This window comes from Elaeis guineensis, chromosome 9 (genome assembly GCF_000442705.2).
Source record: "Elaeis guineensis isolate ETL-2024a chromosome 9, EG11, whole genome shotgun sequence".
NCBI lineage: Eukaryota > Viridiplantae > Streptophyta > Magnoliopsida > Arecales > Arecaceae > Elaeis > Elaeis guineensis.
Window position 1 is genome coordinate 20,489,111 of NC_026001.2, and position 23,959 is coordinate 20,513,069.

A 23,959-nucleotide genomic window follows, 5' to 3' on the forward strand; every position below is an offset into this window, starting at 1 on the left:
ATTGACACCTCATAATAATATCTACATTCCTCCTTAAACTCAAGATTGATGATTGAAAGCAAGCTTGAGTCATCAATTTTGAGTTTGAATGTTAGGAGATAAAAACAGCCTGAAGATGAGTTTTGTTGGAAATATCATCAAGTTGATCTATAGAAGAAATAGAGTGAAGATATAAAGTTCTATGAAGTAGATGCTGGCATACAAAGTGATAATTAATCTTAATATGTTTAGTTCGTTCATACAAAATATCATTATGAGCTATCTGGATTGCACTTTGATTGTCATAATATAATGGAGTAGGAGTAGACACGAAACACTGATGGCTTGTAATAACCAATGCAATCATATTTGTTCAGCAATGGTATCCGCAAGAGCACAATATTCAGCTTTAGTACTTGATCGAACAACTATCGTTTATTTCTTACTTCTCCAAGAAATAAGTGAATCTTCAAGCAAGAAATAGTTTAGTTGTTGATCGACAATCAATTAGATCACCTATCCAATCAGTATCAGAAAAAGTATGTAGTTCAAGGACCGACTAAGATAAAAAATATAAGCCATAAAATATTATCCCATTTATGTACCATAAGATACGGGTCATCGCTGCATAATGTGTGGAGGGAGTGTAGATAAAAACTGACTCACCAAATATACTGCATAAAAAATATTTAGTCAAATAGTAGTAAGATAAACTAAGCTACCACCAACTATCGATGAAGAATAAGATCAGTTAGTAGCTCTCCTTCCATAGCAAAGAGTTTGGCATTATTCTTGATAGGAGTATCAACTATTTTGTTATCGATCAACCCTGCTTGAGCAAGAAAATCAGAAGTATACTTGACTTGTGAGAGTAAAGTCCATCATCAGATATTGAGACTTCAAAACCCAGAAAATAATTAAGAGAACTTAAGTCTTTCATCTCAAACAATTGACTGAGAGAATGCTTTAAATCATAAATACCTCCAGTATCATCTCCAATAATGATCATATCATCCACATAAAGTAGAAGCAAAATGAGGCCATTCGAAATCTTGCAAGTAAAAAATGCCCAGTCATAAGCATTAGTAATAAAGCCAAAATGAGCAATGATGGAGCTAAACTTTGCAAACCAAGCATAGGAAGCCTATTTACAGCCATACAATGCTGGACGTAATCGATAAATTATGTTAAAAGGATGAGGATACCTGGGAGGAGATTGCGTGTAAACCTCTTCTTCTACATCATCACTGAAAAAGAGTTTTTAACATCCATCTAAAAGAGAGATAATTTTCTAATAGAAACGACAACTAAGAAAGAGCGAACTGATGTTAATTTGGTAATATGAATAAAGGTCTCCTCATAATCAATTTCATATTTTTAGATAAAATTTTTTGCCACTAGATGTGCCTTATAATGCTTAACTTTATCATCTGATCGAATTTTGATCTTGTATACCCATTTGCATCCCACCATAAATTTATCAGGAGGCAACTCAACTAGATCCTATATGTGAGTTTTAATAAGAGTATCAAGCTCATCAATCATAGCTTTCCATCAAAGAGGATCAAAAGAGGCCTCATGGTATGATCAAGGCTCATGTAAAGTAGCTAATGCAAAATAACAATGATAATCATTAAAATATGAGAGCCAGGGATCTTACTCAAGTGAAATGATGAGACATGGCTTGTGAATCAAGAATGTCAACATGATCTACTAATTATTCGAATGCGAAAGGGTTGATCAAGACAGTAGAAGGAGCAGATATCTCTTCATCATTTATAACATACTTAGAAAAAAATAGAGTCGATGAAAAAAGATAAATGAGAAGCATTTATGTGCAACTTGGAAAGAAATGTAAATGATTTATGTTTTCCCAAAAAATCATATGACACACAATCTTAAGATGTTTAGATATTGGATCATAGCACCTATATCCCTTTGTTTGATCCCATACTCGAGAAAACAACAAAGATGAGATCGAGTATCAAGTTTGGTATGTTCATAAGATTGAAGCAAAGTAAAACAAGCACAACCAAAAATTTTTAGATGAGAGTAATCAGAACTTGAACCATATAGACTCTCATATGGGGACTGATTATGAATGATCAATGAGGGAATATAATTTATAATATAGATTACAGTCAAAATAGTCTCCTTCAAAATTGATCTGGAGCTGAAACAGAAATGGATAAAGTTCTAGTGGTATCAAGCATATGTCTAAGTTTATGCTCGACGTGATTATTTTGTTGGAAGGTGCCAGAACATAAAAAATGAGAGCAAGTTCTTTCACTTCTAAGAAAGGCAAGCATAGGCTCCGACTTATATTCTTGTATATTATTAGATCGAAAAATTTTGATAGTTTTAGAAAATTGGATATGAATCATTTTGCAAATTCTTGATAAATATCATAAAGCACAGATCTATGTCTCATTAAATAAATCTAAGTATAATGAAAAAAATTATCAATAAAAATTATTAAGTAACGAGAGCCACTTATAGTAAGAATAGGGGTTGGTCCCCCTGTATCAGAGTAAACTAAGTCAAAAGGTGCTAATACAATGGATTTATTTTTATTAAAAGGCAATGCATGTTGTTTTCTAAGTTGACACCCAACACAATCAATTTTTTTAGAAATAATAGATCCTAATTGATCACTAGAAATAAAGACTATAAATAAGATAAAGACACATGACCTAAATAAGAGTTTCACATTCTAAAAGTATAAATGAGCTATAAAGGCTATAGAGAAGGAATAACTTGACACATGAAGTAATGAGAGTTCAAACATCCATCCAATTTTATGGCTTATCCTAATAACCCATCCTATTTGTAGATCCTATATGGTACAATCATAAAAAGAAAAATACAAATCAAACCTACATTCACAAAGTTATCCAACAAAAAACAAGTTTAAGAGAAGTTTGGAAGTATAATAGACATCAGAAAAAGAAAAATTTCTAATAGAAATGGATCTTAAACTTGTGGCGGATGTGGTTGAACCATCATCAGTACGAATAGTAGGTCCATTAGAAACAAAAGACAGTAAAAAAATATGTGGGATTAGGGGTCATATGGTTAAAACAAGCTGAATCAATAAATCAGAAAGTATTGTCTAAGATTACTGAGAGGTAGAAGATGATTAAGTGTTAGTACGAAATAGAATTTATGAAATGAGTACCTCAAGATTAGATATAGTGAGAGAATCAAATAGAGTATACTCTGACCTATGCTCGATAGATGGACTTGAAGTAGATAGAGAATCTTCAAAAAAATCAGTAATTGCAGTATTATGCTGAGAAGAGTTAGATTTATTGAAATTTTTATAAAAATCAATAATATGCCCTGGAGTATAACAATAAGCATAGAAATAGTTAGATTTGTTAGCACGTCAAGTATTCGAACAATCTATTTTAGTAGAGTTGCCTAATTTTCTATTATGTACTAAGAAAGTCATGACTAAAATACTGTCTTGCTTCTAAAAATGCATATTACAGAGGCATATTTTTTCATATTTCAATTCTACAAAAATGGTATTGATAGATGGTAAAAGAGTTCAATACAAGATAGATGCCCTAACTGGCTCAAAGTCATCTTCGAGTGCTATCAAAAATTGAGTAAGTCAAATAGAATCGTGATAATTATTGAATAGGAGAATATCTTCAGAATTGGATAATTTTGACTCAAGAGGGCTAACTAGTCCTAGATAAAAGATATTTAAATATAAAATCTATAATGAATTATCTTAGTTATTGTCTCATATGCAGTAAATCACTCATAAGTTGATATTAATGAGCAAAATTAGAAGAAACATATCATGTTGCTAAAAAGTCCCAAACGTCTTTTGCAGTATCAAAATTATCAAATTGCATATTAATAGATGGGATTGAGGTATTGGCAAACCATATTTTCATCCTTGTTTAAGATGATTTTATAAATTTAATAGCCTTCTAGATCCTATCAATAATATCCTTCATTGTCTTCAATCCATTCTTCACAATCAAAGTAAGAATATATGCACAACAGCACACATGAAATGGATAGGAGTGAGCTCGTAGTGGCTTCTCCTTCGGGAGTTACTTCCTGCAAGCTCACTTTTATAGCCAAATGGATAGAGTGACAGGGATTCAGCAAGAGCTAAACAATCCCTAACATGTAGTTACTTTTTGTAGATCAAATTTTTAACTAAAGTAATATATCATAAGAATAGGTTCAAATGTCAAAAAAATTGATTTGTTAGATGTTGATCATTAAATCTTATTTTAGGACTTGTTGGATCTAATCTATGATAAGATCTAGTGGCCTGTTTACTGACCTTAGAGAGTAGGCTGGATGCTATAAAATAGAGACCTGCTATAAAACAGAAACTATGTAAGAGAAAAAAGTGAGTCACAAAAGAAAGTCTGAAAAAAAAACTCAATAAGAGATAAAATCATAAAGAAAAACATAACAAATTCAAATGTAGAAGATGAGAAAATTATAAATTCAAAGCATAGGGATCAACAAATCACTCCAAAATCTACATCTCGCACCTATAATTTAAATGTGTCACACCATTATCGTAGAATCATACCAAAAGAGAACAACAATATATTCTTTGAAGTTCGAATCTCATTTTTTGTTAAACAACTATCTAATTCAATTGCATAAAATCCTAATACCTCTATTCATAACAAAAATGATTGGTTATAATTTTTTTTAAATTAAGATATTCAGAGTAGTTATGAGTTTGATAAAAAATGAAAATAGAATAGGGATTAACCCTACATAAAATAACAATAGATTAGAAAAATTTAGTAAATTAGCTTATTTATTTGGATCTCGAAGGTAAGGAAAATGTAATTGGTTGGAGAATGATAAAAATTAATAAAAGCAAAAATGATATACAAAATTTTATCAATTATCATGAATTGAAATTCATGAGCTATATTTGGAGGTTATGTGAGAGGATTGTGGTACAAAATATTAAGAAATATTGATAACTCAGACCACCATCTTGATTTTCTGATAGTTTTTATTTTTTTTTTCTTAGGCAAATGATGGAAAGTTTTGAAGAAAAAGAAATCATCTATTTTATGATCTTTATTGACTTAAATAAGTCAAATTGTCTAATATCATGATTCTAGTTTGATGGGCATTTAGGAGGAAAGACGTCTGAGTTTAATCTCTTGTCAGAAATCTATATGATGGAAGAATTTTTATCATAGGGGACTAACATCAAATGTTGAGACTAATCTTCTTTACATTAACTTATTGAATTTAAAAAAATTGAAGGACCATACACACCAAAGCTTCAAAAGGATTAAGGTCGATTTTGTATACTAATAAGAAAAAATTTTGTTTGCAAAGTAATGTAGGATAGAATCAGGTTTTTAGACTAAATTTAAAATCTTAAACTAAAGACTTCAGTTACTATTCCTTTCATGTTTAGAAGCTTCCAGAATGATCATATAGCATTTGACACTAACTCATTATGGAGAACTACTTGAATAAGAATCGAACACTTGCTGATTGCGATAAATTTTTTAAAAGAAAGTCAATGCTCTGTGAATAATTTTTCAAGGGTAATTAGAAATAAAGATAGCTTATCATAAGAGTGATAAATTCTGATAAGAAAAAGTTGAGGGGTATGTGTGTCTTCCTTCTCTTTTTGTTTGTTCTCAACTATAGAAGTCAAAAAATTTTATTTTATGAGGGTGTCTCCACATTATTAACATCACAAGACCATGCATTCTCGAAGATAATAAGTTGACAAATTAGGAAGCTCAAGAAAAAAGACTCATCTGGATGAGAAACAAAGATCCTCAGAATGAAATCAAAAGCTTGCAAATTATACTTCTTAAACAAGTCATCCAATAGATCTACAAAGATAGTTATCAAATAAGCACTCACAACATCAATATCAAGACTTTCCTAATGTCGAGTCTGTATCTACTAGCTACATCACTAGTCATGTTAAATCATTATATAAACTAAGTTACTAATATCACCAATGAGCTGGTAATCATTTTTTGAAGCTAACCATGTTCTGACCATCTTAAGCGGCATATGGCCAATTTCCTATATTTTATATTGTTTATAGCATACTCTTCTTCATTTTGTAACTTTGATGCCAGCTGCATTAGATCAAAGAATTTGTTAGATTATCAAGACATCGGATTGGAGAGAAATGATGTCCTCTTATCATAATTAAATTATACAAACCTTCTTCTTTCTAAATTATGCTTAGTCTCTATTGCAATTGGAATTTGGTTTGGTGGAAGCCTAGTGGCAATATTACTGCTGCTATCTCAACTGGATTAATAATTGATCATCAAGAACTATAATTGCATATTGAGTTCTATGATCGTGTGTATTTCGTATCCAGCCGATGATGCAACCTGTACTACTCAATTGCACAAATTCTCTTCGATTTCTATTTAAATGCAATCAAAGGCTATTACCTATATAAGATAGCATGTCTTATATTTGTTGCCTTTTCCTCATAGGCAAGTGTGCTTGTGCTAGTTTTCTTTTCAATGTTTGTTTTCTCAACCTTTGCTGTCTCAAATAAGATCAAAAAAAAAGAGAATCCATAGAGTTTGTAACTATGAGCCAAGCTTTGGGGATACCAGACTGTGGATTATTAATATAGGTAACAACTGCAGTAGATCTAGATCTCAATCAACTTATGGATAAATTGTAACTGGATAAAATAGTCAATCTTTCATGGACTTCACAGAGATACTATTTTTTTATTCATATTTTTTGTGCTACCTATACCATCAAAGTGGAGATCATAAAATTTATTGTCATTCTTCATTTGATAAATAGTTGTTTTGCTGGCAAGAATATCCATTTCTTTGAAGAAGTATATGAGCTTGGCAAGATACCTCTTGATGATCCTATAAGAAGAATTTTCATGGAAAGGCACATCACTGAGAAGTACGTTGTTAGGATATGCTATTCTTCTGATGTCATCATTATAAGTTATTGTAGCATCTATTATATTACAAACCATCCATATTTTATATTAATCTTTATTTTGATGTTCGAAAGTTAGAATAAATAAATGAATAATGAGTAGAGTGGGGCTAACTATGCCCGATTGTCATACTAGCTTTTATCCAGAGTGCTAGCGAATGCTATGATTGTCTCATAAGTTTTGTGAACTTTATTTTAATATTAGATTTTTACCAAATCTAGTAGTTAAGATTATTCGATTCATATTTTAAGTACAGAAATAAAAATAAATGTATCTGACAGGATCCATCAAAAAATACTAAGCATCTTGGATCTTGCTCACTCTAATCTCTTCAACGATACAGTAAATGAGATGATGCTACTGATGAAAATGGTAAGGTTATTTGTAAATAAATTATTTGATATTACTAGTTGTTACCCCTTTCAGCAACTATAAGACTGTTGATCTTTATTTTCTAAAGAATTTGTTGAAAGATCACCGGTCATCTATGCACTTTGTGAAGTTCAAAGAAGAAAATCTAAAACAACCTGATAATTTTGAGCCAGAGGTATGGGATCTCTCTCTCTAAGACTAAATTGTGTGTGGTGTACTAACAATCAATTTAAAATGTATCTCGAGATGCAAATGTGATGTGCAAATTGAGGGCAAGCATAGTTTCTTTTGAAACTAGTGTCATCTTATCTTGTCCTCAAAATTTCAATAAGTTTTGTTTGTATATGTTTTTAGTAAAAAATTATGTTAATAGTTGGGAGAATACTACCATTATATAAACTCTATTGAAGACTCTATAGTGAAGTAAAAAAGATTATATCGAGTAACTTGTGAATTTTGGCATCACATTTGCATATGGTGTGTAACCCTTGGTCTCATTAAAGCTTTGGCCCAAGAGAGTATCTTCCATGTCATATAGATGGCCCTTCTCTTTGTTTTGCTAGGGTTTATATCTAACTAGGTATAATATTAAGCTATACCAATAGCAAAGTAATGATGCAAAAATCATGTGTAACTTATAATGCACCAATCACTATTCTTGTTCATGGATTGTTGTGAATAAGATAGAAAAAGGAACATGGTTTACTTCTATATTAGTATACAAACTATTATTAAGTTATTTATGTAAGCTATTTGGGAATTCATCACCCTTTGATGACATTAGATGGTGTGGCAACAAGAATTTTACTCTCTCCCTATGGGATGCAAATCTAAAAATAATATTAAATATGATACTACCAATAGAAAAAGGAGTGACGATGAGCATGCATAAATCAAAAGAAATATAACTGAGTGTTCCCAAAAGATCTTGCCCTATGAATGCAGCATGTCATGCCTGTGGGGTAAGAAGACATCATCTTTTTGAATGCTCACGATGATGCCACACCATTGAAGTCCACGTTATTGATGCAAATGATAAGTGCATGTGACTATAAAAAGCGTGATACTGATTAGTGAGAAGTTGATTGGTAAGCCCATTCTACTATAATGAACCAATTGATATGGCAACCATTCATTTTTTTGGCCTTAATTTGCGATAAGCTTGATGGTTGGCTCATCATTTGCATCAATGAGGTGGAGTTCTAATCTTATAAAAAATATATATATACAAAATAAATTGAAATAGTATGTAGTTTTTAACTCGAGCATGTTTGCTAGTGCATAAGGGCTGGCAAAGTATTACATGCTTAAATCTCTATCCTATGTTGTATTTAGTTAGCAAGAATAAAATAAGAAATTACTTTGAATGACCATATATCTATTATGTACTGTACCGATTCATTTGCTCAAACTAAGATTCATTGGGTTTGTCTTGTTATAAATTGTTGGCTGAGACTACATATATGATCCATTAAGAGCCATAAGGATACAACTTTTTAGCACATATTATATTTGATTATGAAAAAATAGTTTCTATATTTTTATTAATAAAAAAAAATTATAAGATAAAATATTTATACTATGCATGCACAAAATCACTTGAACTTATAAACAAAAATTATTTACTATTTTAAAGTTTTTAAAAAATATTTAAAATTAAACATCAAACATGATAGTGTATCATTAAACAGTTATGTACACACACATACTATGTTATTTTTATTATTAACTATTTTTAATACTATAAATTCTTTATATGTCCACACACACACACACACACACACACACACACATATATATATATATATATATATACATAGAAACATGTTTGCATTTGGTGTTTATAAGGTAATGATTTTGGATCATTATCATTACATTGTCATATAAATGTAGTTGAAAATACAGTTTGATATTGAACATAAATCTCGGGATACAAATTTTTATTTTTACAAATAGAAGCAAAAATAATATTAAATTAAAAAGAAAGAGTGAGAATGGAGAAAGTGAAGCCGTTCTCCCCCAATCCATTCACAAGGCGAGGCAGATAGGCGTGGGGATGCGGTGCAAGACTCACAACCCATATTTGTGGCGGGTTCCCGGATAAGCCTACCTTTCCGGTTATCGCGCAAAGATCGAACATAACCGCCCTGCTTCGTCCACGCAATATCCAGGCCAAAAAGGCCAAAAAAAGGAGAGAGAGAGAGAAAAAGAAAAGCCCAGTCGCCAATGGCCGCGACTGCTGCTTCTCCGGCTTCTTCCTGCGTAATTATTTTATCGAAGAAAAGCCTCTCTTCTTCTCCGTTGCTTTCGAGAATTACTCCTGTTCCACTCCCCAATTCCATGGCAGAAGGACGCCACCCTTCCGTCCTTCCTCCTCTTTAGAATGGGGGAGGTTGGTAGGTGGAGCGATTCCTCGCAGTCGCCGGCAAGGCGTGGTCTGTTCGTTTTCCTCTTCATCATCATCATCATCGTCTTCTTCTTCTTCGACTCCGCCGCTTCCGGCAGCTCTGCTGTTCGACTGCGATGGCGTGCTTGTTGACACGGAGAAGGATGGCCACCGGATCTCCTTCAACGAGACCTTTGCCGAGGTTTGATGCTGTAATTTCTGGTTTAGCTTGGGAATTCGATGCTTATATGCCAATAAAGGTTTTGATTTGAATTAGTTTGCTGATACATGTTTTGGGCTTACTGTATTGTGATTAGCCCAGTGAATGGTCATTTTGAGCGTTTGAGTCATTTAGTAGCCGTAGAGCCTCTTTGTATAGTGGCAAAAGTTCACATTTTGCGCAGTCAGATTAATCTTGTTTCGCAATCAATTGTAAATGTTTGGTCATGACAAATTTTTCGTTTCCAACCGAATGATTTTCTTTGACTTGAGCTGTAGTTCAAGCATGTATTGAAAGAAGTATGGAACCCTTGATATCAGTCTTTCAAATTGGACATTGACTGTGGAGTTTCTGTGGTCTGTTCGACTATACACATAGAGTTTTTTTTTTTTTTTTTTTCTTTTCAAGAAAATGAAGATTTTTTTTTTTTAATGCACAATTACAGAGGGAATTGGGTGTTAGCTGGGATGTGGAGCTATATGGTGAATTGCTCAAGATTGGTGGTGGAAAGGAGAGGTAAAAGCTCTTACATTTTGAAAATCTTGATTTTAAGTTTATGCCAGGTTGTGCATTAAGCCACCAATGATGGTTTGAATGAAGGAATGATCGTAGTTAACTACTTTGCTGATATGCATCAGGACTATAACAACTTTGGTGAAGGACATATTGGGACTTCCATGTGACCATTATGCCAAAATGAAATGTAACTAGAAAATATATGGCATCTAATTCTTCTGTTTTGAAGTATGTATTGATTTAGTTGATTTTTGTTCATTTTCTTTGTAATATAATATTATTCATAAATAAAATATTATATAAAAATTTGTTAATTTGGAGATGTTTTTCCAGGTTTGTGCTTAATTTTTTATTTCTAAGTATATGATTGCTGACTATTGAATGATGTTCCATGGTTTTTTAGAATGACAGCATATTTCAACAAGGTGGGTTGGCCAGATAAAGCACCAAAGTCAGAAGAAGAAAGAAAAGATTTTGTAGCTTCTCTTCACAAAAGGAAAACAGAATTGTTCATGGCCCTTATTGAGAAGAAGCTGCTTCCTCTCCGACCTGGTGTTGCAAGGTCAGACATTTTCAAGCTTCCAATCAAATAAAACTTAATTGATATCTGGTGCAGTTTTTGATCCATCATCTCACATGGTGTACTGCGTTAGTTTTTAATATGTCTGGAATTCTTTAAGAACATAATTGTAACATATTGTCGTTGGAAGCCCAAATCCTCTCAGGATGATAATGCCATTTAAAACCCTGAACTTATGATTTTAAATACAAGTTACTATGACCATATCATAATGACATCATATATTTATATTACTACTTGTGAAGCATATGCTTCCTCAGTAAGCCCAGGTCATTCCTTGATGCTGAGATATCCAGTTCCAAAGAAGACATCAGCCTGTATTAAGGAAAATATTGGAGAATATGTCGTCAATAAAGAGGATGTTCCAAAGAAAACCAATCTATGCCCTGGTGGATCCTGATGGAAAACTAAAAACAGGATTTGGGGTAGAATTAAATGATATGACAATGTTGGGAAGGTTTACTTGAAGTTTAAATTAAACCACAATTATGTGCCTAGTTTTTCATCTGATGGTATGGCAGTGTTATTAGCCAATTATAAAAGCTAGGTACCCTCATTTTATATTGTAGTTTGTATTCTTCAACATTTAAGAGATGTTCCAGTTTAGAGTAACTACCTAGGAAAAATGTCACCCAATGCTGATCGGGCATGTTTACCAATTGAAATGTGGGCGGCTGCAGGCTACTGTCTACTTTTCATGTGAGTAATATCCAAACTTTGAGGAAGCAAAAACACTACAACAAAGTTTAATTGCAAGTTTAAATGCAGCAGATAAAGGATTTGAACTCTAAATACCTAATGGTATAATTTTTCCCATTAAAGGTCCAATGGAGATTTTTATGCAACTAGAAAACTGCATACAGGCCAATATATCATGAACAGTGAAAGCATTACAAAGTAGAATTCATTCATTAAAAGGTGAAAGTACTATGGTCAGTGATTCATGAAGTCAAAGCATCATATCTTTGATGTCTGCCCTTGAGAAGTCATACATTTATGTTGGTCTTCTGCTGGTTATACCAGGCTGTCGATAATTTGTTGCTTCAAATACTATAACACAAATTCAACAGTAATCTTTCAAAATGAAACTTTATAGAGTTGATCATGATATACAATGGTTAAATTCCTGGAAACTTAAAATAAAGCATCTTCAATGTCTCTTACCCATACATCAAGCAGATGCAAAATGGATGATTGCAATGCAGTTATTGAGATAAATTACCTCATAGGCTAATATTATTTGAAATTCAAACTACTGATCTTGATGGAAATATATTAGAGCACATAAAAACAAAAATCAAAATGATCTGGATGCTTTTAAACTATAAATCAAATCAAAGCATGGTGTCATATTGTTAAAATGTTCATTTCATCATTTGATTTGTCAATAGAGACCTATAAACCAATGATTTATGGTTTCTAGACAACTTAGAGATTGTAGATCATGGTCAATGATTTTGATTTTCATTTGAAATGGCTACTATTTGATTTCAGTAGCATTTGATACCAAATACCATGTATCTATTTCTCTCCTCTCTCTCCTCTCTCTCTCTCTGTGTATTAATATGTATGTATACCTACAACTATAGGTGCACATGCACATGTTATGTATATCCTGTGGTTTAGATCTCATAATGCCCAAGGATGTGTAAATAGTTTTGTTAGTGATTATGCTTATGAGGGCATCTTTGTTATTGGATCCACTAAGTTGGTGCCTGGGTGGCTTGGTTATTTAAACTATGTGATCTACATCTTTTGGATGTCTCGTGAGTTATGGGCCCTTCCTTGGTTATAGATGTACTCTAGTGAGCAATGAGTACTTGACATGATGTGATTGCTGGCTTTGTGGTCTTCCAAAAGTGTTTGAATAATTCCTCATCAACATTTCCATTCCTCATCCTTTCTTTCTGAATGATTGCAGCAAACACTTGCTTTTTCTACAGCAGCCACAAATTATTACCTGAGCTTATGATAATAATAAAAATAAAACATCTGGCCCTGTTCCATTTGCTGTTTCAATGAATAATGCATAAACAAGCTCTGACCAATTTTTAAAAGAAGGGAAAAAAATGATGTGTGGGCTAGCTTTCAAGTGCTAGTCTGTGTCAGTCCATGTTGTTCGGTACTTACCATGCTGGTCTAGTATCGGCACCTGAAATGGGCACGCAAGACATCTATTAATTTGTTTGTTAAAAAATGTCTACTAAAAGGTACTACATTTTTTCTGTTTTTTAAATTTTAGCATGGCATAGCATGTCTATGCTGGCCGCTAGCCAGCCCACTAGTAGCAGCATTTAAAAAACTTCTGCATGGGCACCACAAACTTTGTTTTGGTTTGTTTTTTATTGTTGCAAGGCCATTTTGTTGATGTTTGCTCAGATTTTTGGGCTAAAGTATGCTTTTATAAAGTTTATACAAAAAATCCTGTTTTAATGCTGATATTTGTTAGTGAAGCTAAATTTGCGGAGAATAATTCTGTTTTGCATGATAAAAAAACTTTACCTATGGAAGTTTGAGTTTTTTTTTTAGAAAAAAAAAAACTCATATTGGTATATTTATTAGAGTTATAACTGCTCTCTATTTTTTGCCAAAATATAAGCTAACACAAGGCTTTCTAAAATCAAAGTTATATTGAAACCATGCCATGGAATTCACCAATTAATTGGTCTACAAGTTGGCTTCAGCTTAGTGATTGCATCCCTCTATCTGGATGAGCGTTCTGAATTCAAATCTTGGTGGTGTTATTTTCGAAGTATTTGATAATTCTAATACATGTTGCTTCTGTCATTATTTTCGGAAAACAAAGAAAAAGTGAAAAAAGATATTCAATTTCTTGTGGTAATGCATGTTAAAGTCTATGGGTTTCCTACAATATGTTATTCATTTGACCACTAGATTTTTTAGATAATTTAAACTTATGTAATTGTTTAGGCTGATTGATGAGGCTCTGGGAAAAGGAGTAAAAGTTGCAGTGTGCAGCACTTCTAATGAGAAGGCGGTATGAATTATCAGGTTCCACAGTTACATGTGCCATATTATTTTGCTCAGGAAAATAAATTTGTGGAATAATTATAGTCTACCAACTAGTAACTCTGTTTACTTTTAAAGACTCATTGCTTGTAGCCTGGTATGTTATATCTTAATTTACAGAGTTTACAGTTTATCACTATGCTTGCTTCTTTTTTTTTTTTTTTTGGTACATATGGGGGTCTAGAAGACCCAGATCAAGAATTGAACTGAGAAAACAAAATAAAGACAAAGCGACAAACAAAAGGAAAAGGATAACATGCTAAAGTCTAAGAAAACCAACTGCTGATGAATCCGCTAACACCTGCATCTTCATGTAAATGGGCATGGATGACAAAGAATGAAAGTCTGAATTTTGTTGAAGACTTGCTAGAGAGTCCGCCAGCTGATTTGCCTCCAAAAGCATGGGTTGCCAAGAAAGATTCCAAGGATGCAGCTATTTGAACAATAACTGATAGAAGAGGATGAATGCCAACTGTAGAAGCTGAAACTTTTCTAAGCTACTTTGTGATTCAATGGATGACTGTTGTTGAATCTCCATCCAACCAAATCCTTGTGAAATTTAAATACGTAGCTGCCATTATCAATCCTTCCCAAGCTGCCCAAAGTTCGCTTCAAGGACCGAACATGCAACAATTCTTCTTGCTCCAGCAAATAATACATATCCTGCATGATTCCTAATTATAAAACCACCTCCTGCCTGACCATCTCTCCGAGAAGCATCGAAGTTCACCTTAACCTTTCACAGGGAGGATGTGTCCAAGAAACCGACAAAGATGGTGTTTTAGATGGACTTACAGAGCTGCCGACACCCCACTGCTGTTATTTTTCGCATCTTTCGACAAAACTTCATAAAGTCCGCTGCAAGCAGAAGCATGGTTGATATTTTTATTGTTTTTCCTGGCACCTTATTTCGAGCACAAATCCATCTACATGACAATAGTCTCTCTGCCCACATGGAAGCACAAAGATCAATCAATGCTGCACGAATGATTGATATTTGAAAAGTCCAACTGTCTGCAGGACATATAACCAGACAGTGGTTGATATCTTCCTTGGTTCATACACAGAAGTCGCTACTTGAATCTATATGCTGCAGATTTCTAGCAACCAGAACCTCTTTACATGGTAGCCGGCCCCAATTCACTTTCCACCAAAGATTTTAATTCTAGGAGCTACAGCCATATCCCATATCTTCTTTTAATCTGTAATAGGTCTTCCAAATGATATCTGACTTCAATGTGTATAATTGAATCCAAAGGCACTTATAAGTGAAAATATATTGTAGTAGGTTAACATACTCGATGCTGGAAAGATGCAAGCCGCCGATAAGTTACACATTGCTGCATTAAATGCCCTGTAAGCATGCAATGATCTAGAATTGTGGAGGATCAAATGGCATTGCATTACAGGCTAGATTGGGCATGGAACTGTAATTTGTTGTGGTAAATTGATGCCAAAATGCTACATTATGTTTCTTTCATATGAGCACACGCATTTAAGAGTACAAACAACGTGAAAGCATTCATTCATGTATTTACAATGCTTTACTTTTTCTATACAAAGTTAGCAAGTAGCCTACAGTGTTGGTGTGTTTAGGCCAACAAGTACAAAGATGCCCACAATTATAATGGCATGCACATGTCGGTTCTGCATTCTATATTGTTTTTGTAGAATATATCCCCTTTATTTTGTATGTTTTGGAGATGTACATGAACCATGTTGACAGATTCAAAATTGAGATATTTATCAACATCTTGTTAGTTTATCATATTAGCATTGGAGTGAAGCTAAATATGTGAGCTTCTAAGATAGTTATCAGTCCTAACTAGGAGCTAAGGTTGGATGAACACTTCGAAAACATGAATTTCATTTCATACAATCAAATTTACATATTTATGATATGGAAACCCCTTGTAAACAAAATTAAATTTGTCAGTCTAATGAAAAGAATGAAGATACATGAAGTTAACCTGTTTAGTACTAGTTAACATTTTAAGACCAGGATGGTCGACCCACCCAGCCATTACTTGCAAGCAACTGAGCAAGGCGCCATACTAGAATGTGTTTTATATTCTCTTGATGCTTGCAAACAGCTCAGCCCAAAAATTCACCCCATCAAGAACCCTCTGTTCTGTCTTGAGGTTCTCATCTTTGTGACCATAGCTATTCAGATGCTGAGAGCAAGTCATCTATTAGGCTTGTCATTGTCAATGTCACAGATGTTATGAGGAATTGTAAATCTCTTAGCCTTAGGATAACCCCTTTCTTTACCCTTGTCCTTCTTTTTTCTTCTTCCCTTTTCCCTTTCTCTTCTTTCTTTACCTGAACCTTGAAACAACCATGGTGATAAGGCTTGAATCCTGAAGTAGCGTCGACAACTGACCAATTCCACGCTAGTTCTCCTTTAAGGCAACGGTGGTGAAGGAGCTGTTACTGCTAGATTTTGGGCTAAACATCCCTTGGATCATGACCTGACAAACTAATGATATTAAGGAGAAAGGACAGCTAAACAAGATAAGGGATTTCGAGCGACGGGATTTGAAGAAGGTAATGACTCAATAAATTGGTCACTCGTGGTCCACCTGTGGTCTGCATTCTTCCTATACTAAGATTCTTAATTTTGTTCATGTTGTACATGTCTTTAGACCCTGATGTCAATTCAAGGACCCCCCTCATGCCAATCCTCCGAGAAAATATGCACAAGTTAGATTGATGTAATATATTGTCCCCAAGAGAGCTTCGGATGCCCAAACAGTCACGTTATTCCCAACTCCTGTTCACTGAATGATGTGATAAATGGAGCTTGGATACAGTAGTTGGCTCTGTTTTCTTGTGTGCACTAGGGAGATGTTCTAAATTCAATCATTTCTACCATTTTTTTTTAAAAAATAAATCCTATAGCTGTGGAATGGGTGCAGTTTTAAGTTTGCTATGCAATGGGAACAAGTTTCTACTTGAACAGGACTTTACCATTAATGGCTCTGTGATTTTTGCACAACAGATGCATCACCATTTCCTAACCTAGTAACAGCTTTCTGCCATAATTTTGTCATGCAAAAATCTCAAAGCCATACATCCTACTTGCTTCCAATTTCTAGCTGACTTGAATTTCACCCTATTAGTAGATGACATGCTGGCTTCCTAAACATGCATTTATCTCAAGCAAAGCACTTTCGATTTGTGTCTCACTTAGCAACATGACGTAAGAACATGTTTGATAACCCAGTAAAGCAACACAGCCTAAACTCATAAGGAGATGTGTAACACAATGGAAGAATGGCATATTAAGTTAGGGTGAAACATTCTTATGAAGAGTTTTGAAAATGATTTGGAGGGATCTAGTTCGTGCATAAGAAAGCATGCTTAGTTGGCACTGGACACTGAAAGAGAAAGATAATCAGGTTTGCATTTGGGCACTGATTGTTTCAATTTCAAGTGTGTACTGTTATTTGGTAAGCTCACTTTCCTGTATGTTGTCAAAACAATTCACTGGTGACAGTTTCAAAGTATCATGGATAATCTTATAAGAAACATGAAGGAGTAAGAGTAAAATTGTACATTAAACACTGTGTGAACTATTGGGTCCAGACTGAAATTTCAGTCCAGGTTGGTTTCACAAAAATCAGTTCCATACCTTGAATATTTTATATGGTTTTTGAATCTGTATATGGATCCACGCCTTATCTATATGTGTATGAATGTGGATACGATGTCCATTGGGTCCAATTCTGCAGATCCTAGTGGTAACCCTTGTCAAATCAATCCCTTCTAGTTCTAGTTTTGCAAAACAAATTACTCAGCTGACTCACTTGCCAAACTAGGTAAAGTAAGTTAGGTAAGCAATAATGGTGCTATCTTTACTTTGTTTGCCACTTCAGATGAGGGAAACTCAGTGGTCCACATATTAAACTGGTACTTTGCTCCTCCTCCTTCTCTTCTTTTGTAATAGCTGAAGTGTTTCTATTTTGTTCATTTTTTCTGTTAATAGGCTTTGGTCTCTGAGGAACAATTTGGCTGCTATTTCTTGTATCTAAGCTTCCTAAATTGCTAATATCATGTACTAAGAGTTCATAAGAGAGAATACAAAAAGAATTGATTCAGAAGGTTCTCTAATTTGTAACAGTCAAACTAGAATAAATCAACGAGGCTGAACCTTATTTACCAAGGATGCTCCACAGAATTGTCGAGTTTGGGGGATGCTATTGATGTTCTTTGGTAGCCACTTCTGTATTAGTATCTTTACTCTTTAGAATCTGTTATTGTAACTTCATATATAATGTTCCCTTGTCTATACTAAAACCTGTTGCATGAATAGTCAGATATTGGCATTCCATTTTCTACCCAAATCCATATAGTCTTGGGAAAAAAATTCTTAGGACAATTTTTTTTTCACAATATCCTGTTGAATTTTAAAAATTTTAACCACTGGAAGTTTTAAACATTTTGACCATTATATGTCGGATGCAGGTTGCAGCTATAGTTTCTTTCCTTTTAGGCCTGAACGAGCAGAGAAGATAACAATATTTGCAGGAGATGTAGTTCCTCGTAAAAAGCCTGATCCGGTAACTATTTTCCTCTATCTGGGTTTCCTGAATATTGTTTTATTTATTCCAAAATCCAAATCTTTATCCTCTTTTTCCCCTGCTTTCAAGGTTAACTAAACTTAATTTTTTGGTTCTATTAACTTGTCTTATGGAATAAAGATCAAATGTGAAAATGGCAATTCAGTGGATTTGGATTTAATTGAATGTTTATTTATCTATTATTGAAGTCTTTTCTTTCATTTAGCTCCTACAGCCGCTCAAAATCTATGAACTTATTAAACATTTCTTTTTTAATTCTGATATCCAGCGTAATATAAGGTTTCCTCCATGATAGCAGTTTATTTAGTGACCTACAACAGAGTTTTCTGGACTCGAGGATCATATGACATCCAAAATAGATTCCAAAGTCATTTATCACTTTAATGAATTTTCCTTCTTAGATGTTTTGGCTTATAAATTAGGGTGCAAATGAAGGTCAATGATACTACTTTATTCTCAGTTCTATGCCAACTGTTATTCATCCACAATTCTACACATTGAGAACCTAACATAGTGAATGCCATATTGAACAACTGCACATGAATAGTTGATGTATCATAGAGTTGCCAAAACAAAAAAGTTACAATTTGATTTCATCCAATGCAATGTCCTTTCTACTGTGTAACTCAGGAAGGATCTTTGGGTATTTGTTTTACATAATATGAATAAAATCATGTTCCAGCTACTTAAGTAACAGGGAAGAGGGTAAAACTAGTAGCTTCTCAGATGTATTTTCCATGTATTTGTTGGGTGCTTGCTGATAGTTTCTTATTGTCAGTTATTTACCCAAATTTCTTTTTGCATAACTTTGTATCTTTCTGAATAAAAGTTTATGATGCTGATCGTTCTCTCTCTTTGTGCAGGCCATCTATCTTCTAGCAGCCAATACTCTTGGTGTTGAGCCATCCAGGTATTGCTTAACATTACATGGAGACTAGATGCACTCTATATAAGCTTCACAAGTTCATAAAAGGCATTAAAGTTTTAGATATTTTTGGAAATTATAATTCCACTGTAAAGTATATTCTCCATTTTAGTATGACTGCAATTATGCTATATATTGAAAAGTATTATTCTATCTCTTTGTGAGTACTCATCCTACTCATTGCTCCCTCACGCTTGCCCTTGTTGCTGTGTAAAGATTTAATTAGTTCATCTATCATGTTTATTTTACTTAACATGCATAGAGTAACATAAATTGGTTCTGTCATGCTTTCTCTAAGCATGCTGAAGCCCTTGCGTAGAATCTTTTTTCTTTTCTTAATAATTCTCAGTTGCTTGACTATGATAGCTTGGTTAACCATCCTCACAGGGTTAAATTGGTTCTTTTTGGGTCCTGATCCTGTACAAAATCTTAATCACCATTCATTATGATGCTTATTTTTCATTCGTACAATCCTTTTCCTTTTTCTGATTTTTAAATGTCATTTTTCTAAACGATCAAAGTTATCCCATAATTGTGCTTTAATTTGTTATTCCAGTCCTCATTTCTGTTAGCTGGTCGTCTTTCTTGTAGCATGCACACTAAAATCCTCCTTTCTGCACCATATTCAACTAAATTCTATTATTGTAGTTTCTAGATGGCAACTTTCCTAATTACCATCTTGTTTCCTGAGATCCTTCTCATTATCAGAGGTTAGATGATTCCTTTCTATTAATTAAAGTAGAATGGGCAAATGTTGGTGGCTGATTCATTGAGCAGAAACCAGTGGCACCAGACGGGTATGAAATGGATCATATAGGTCCTGAATTACTTGAAAGTTATTATTACTCAAACTCAAGACCACCCACTTAGGCTGATCAATCATGTCTCCACAAACATCCTGAAACAGCATCATGATCATTTGATGTTTACAATCAAATACTTGTAAAATTTATACCTCTACTTGCCAACCTATCAGGGGAGGTGAAGTTTCATGCACATTGGAGAATAATTTATCCTGATGGAGATTGCATGGTGTGAGCAACACTACAGAAAAAGAATGTTAGCGAAGCACCTGAGTCATGAAGAAACTGAGAGAAAGATATCCAGTACTAGAAAATACAGGGCCAAACACTCATCAATTTTGGAGTGCCTGAGTAGTGTATATTGCAGAAGTGACATTGACTAAGGATGACAAATGTAATTCTAAGACGATGACATGACTATTTTTGTTCATCCGATAGCTAATAGCTAACAAAACCTAAAAGCACAAATAAAGAGACCATAACTTCCACTGGGGAATGTAGTTCCAAGACCTTTTTAAAGACCTCTTTGAAATTGGCTATGGAGGGAGGAATTACTTCGTGAAAGAAGTGAGTGGCCTTTCCAAATGCCTCCACATTTACATAATTATAGTGTGGAAAGGGTGTGCTTTCTGGTTGGAGGAATGAAGCTTTGTCTAGAAGCTTGTAAGTGGTCTGTCAGGAGGCTTTCTGAATGGGCAGCACCTATGTTTATCTATAATACTATAACGTGCCTACTTTCATTTTCTGATCCTCCATCATATATACATATATATAGATCTACATACATATATATGTGTACATGTATATGTACATCTATATATATATATATAGTATATATGTTAATCTTCTTCCCCTTCATGAATTTTCAAGAAGGTACTGTAAAATGTATAGTACAAATTGTCATACTTTCAACTTTTCTTTTTGGCCTCCTGTATTGCAGTGGAACTCCAAAATTTCCATTTTAGTCCTAGTCAAGTCTATTGCTAATCTTACATTATCCACAGGCTAATTTCATTATTTCTTTTATATGTTTGAAAGCAACAAACGTCAAATGCAGTTGTTGTTTTAATCTTTGTTTTCCATGCTTTCCAGTTGTGTTGTGGTAGAGGACAGTGCCATAGGTCTTGCAGCAGCAAAAGCTGCTGGCATGAAGTGCATAGTAACAAAGAGTGGGTAAGCATATTTTCTCACCAACATTTTGATTCATATCATAGATGATGAGCAATATGTCATTTTTGAGCATTAAATGTTGAAATTAGTTTCTTGAAGTTATGATTTTCAACTGGAGTTTATAACTTACAAATAATATAACTAAAGCATGTTATATAGTCTAAAGATAACAAATTTCAGGTTTTAAAAAGAATGAGAACCCATAAATATATATTCTTTAATATACCTGGATGGAATTTCTTGTCTTCAGAAGAGTATATTTGTTGAGCTATCAGTGCATGGGGCTTATCATTTAGTACCGAACGTTAGCCACAGGGCAATTATAATGCTGTATCCATGCTTGAAACATTTTATTCAGTCTACAATGTTCATTCATGCAATAAGATGAATATTATTATCAATGTATGCATTACAACACTAGAATGTGGATGTGGTGCTACATTGTTACATGAATGATGCTTGATTGAAATTGGCTTTAGAGGTGTTCTGAAACATCCGCAGTTTTTAACTCTCTTTCTTTCTTTTTTCTTTTTCCTTGGATACAGTAACTATCTGAAGTTTTGAACTATATGATGCACTTATAAGAGTTGTGGTTAAGTTTCTATAATATTTCTTACAGGAAGTAGAATTTTTACTAGGTCATTCATAAACAGCTCAAGTATGAAATCTAGTCTTAGGTCAAGCGATATAAAATGATGGAGCTGAAGCCTACGTGGTGCAGAATAACTGTCTTATCTTCAACAGATTTGGAAATTTAGCAGTCAACTGGACGGTCTGTCAGGGATTAACTGTTGCAGATAATTAAGCTGTTTAACTTAAGCATTTAACAATCTGAATATAATCAGATAGATACTAAAACATTAGATGTTCTTCTTTTAGATGTTCTAGATAGTGAAAATAATGTTAAATAATACACTCAAACATCATACATAGCTTACATATTTGGTAAAAATAAATCCTACTCCTCCATTTCATAACTAAATAGATATGTGAGTCTAAAATAGAATGCATACATAATGTAACCTTTGTTTGTCAGATGTATGACCGTGTTTCTTTCATAGTTACACTGCCGAGGAGGACTTTGTGACAGCAGATGCAGTCTTTGATTGTATTGGAGACCCTCCTGAGGTTCAATTCGACTTGATGTTTTGTGCTAACCTCCTCCAAAAACAATATGTCAGCTCATAGATGTAAATCTCTCAGGCTTGTCTGTCAAGCATGTTACTAGTCTTTGCATCACATTGTAAAGATAAAAAATGAGAATGTCAACATGCTCTGTGTAATCACTGTTGTATTAAATTGAAAGAAATATTGGAAAGATGAGTTCCTGTTGCTAGCAACAAATGCTTACTGAGATTGCAGGCATGCCTATGTGTTCTCAATGGCATTTTTTTTTTTTGTAAATGTATATGGTCCACTTTTTTTGAACTGGTCTTACATGTTCAATCTGTTCAATGAATGGAAGCGAAAAATTCAACTTGTCATGCTGCATTCTTCTTGTCAAATCCTTTTTCTAACCATATGTAAGTAATTGGAGACAGCATATGTTCTTTAGTTCAAAACTTTACACCCTTATTAAGAGCTTGAATCTCCAACCTTAGATAGGATAAAAAGGTCTGCATGACTGACACCTGGGCAACAGCTCAAGCCTTTTCGAGTGGCATTCTGGATTTGCTGGAAGATACAACTTATTGACTATGGCAAACCACTCTTTTACAAATACAAATACTTACAGACGGTAAAAGCTTTTGCATAGGAGATCAGACTGCTCTTTTTATGTTCAATCTAGTTTGTTCCTTTGCTGGGACTACTAAGGATAAACTTAGTTGCAATGGTGTCTGGATTACATGGCAAGATGGTATCAAATCTAAAATCATTCCAGCAGATTTCTCCAATCATCACTACAATCTACAAATATATTTGCTAATTTGTTTAACTTAATTCACTCGTAATTCTTCTTACATTTCTATGCAGTGGAGTGTTCAATAAGGAGAGAGTGGTTCACATAAAAAGAGGGATAATGTTGGCTTTTATGGGACTCATATTAATGCACCAAGCTTCTTCACAGCATAAGCAAGAAAATATAGTGCTGAGTATTAGATTCATGATTGGAGGATCCAAACCGTGAGGCTTTTAGAACTTGAATTCATCAAACTCAGTCATGGTACCTGCCTGTCTGAGGCCTATGGACTCCTTTTGAGACAGGGTTGCTTGAGATTCATATCATCATTAATTTGCGGCCAGGTGCCGTTAGTTGATTCAGAAAATATATTGTTTCCAAATGCTGAGTTACAAATTACTGCAACATAATCTTTCCAATATATAGAATTGGAACTGCATTTCATCTGATCCTTCGGTTTACCTGTGCTTTTCAAAGAAATCAAGGTCCCTATATCTAAAGTTATTATGTTAACCATTCATATTGTTTACATGT

At 33.8% G+C, this 23,959-nt stretch overlaps 2 protein-coding genes across 2 annotated transcripts; both read left to right on the forward strand.

Annotated features, from left to right (window-relative positions):
* Nucleotides 1-6,346: 6,346 nt before the first annotated feature.
* Nucleotides 6,347-7,570, forward strand: LOC105051337 (regulator of G-protein signaling 1). Its single transcript, XM_010931711.2, is given in 10 exon segments — nucleotides 6,347-6,358; nucleotides 6,465-6,503; nucleotides 6,505-6,528; nucleotides 6,530-6,668; nucleotides 6,671-6,697; nucleotides 6,786-6,904; nucleotides 7,145-7,160; nucleotides 7,197-7,312; nucleotides 7,401-7,496; nucleotides 7,499-7,570. Coding segments are annotated over 10 exon segments (660 nt in total).
* Nucleotides 7,571-9,405: 1,835 nt separating this feature from the next.
* Nucleotides 9,406-22,890, forward strand: LOC105036569 (CBBY-like protein). The gene is given in 10 exon segments (XM_073243111.1): nucleotides 9,406-9,638; nucleotides 9,641-9,900; nucleotides 10,364-10,434; nucleotides 10,838-10,996; nucleotides 13,946-14,012; nucleotides 18,512-18,536; nucleotides 18,539-18,606; nucleotides 19,491-19,537; nucleotides 21,448-21,528; nucleotides 22,587-22,890. Coding segments are annotated over 10 exon segments (1,005 nt in total). The 5' UTR covers nucleotides 9,406-9,538; the 3' UTR covers nucleotides 22,714-22,890.
* Nucleotides 22,891-23,959: the final 1,069 nt, after the last annotated feature.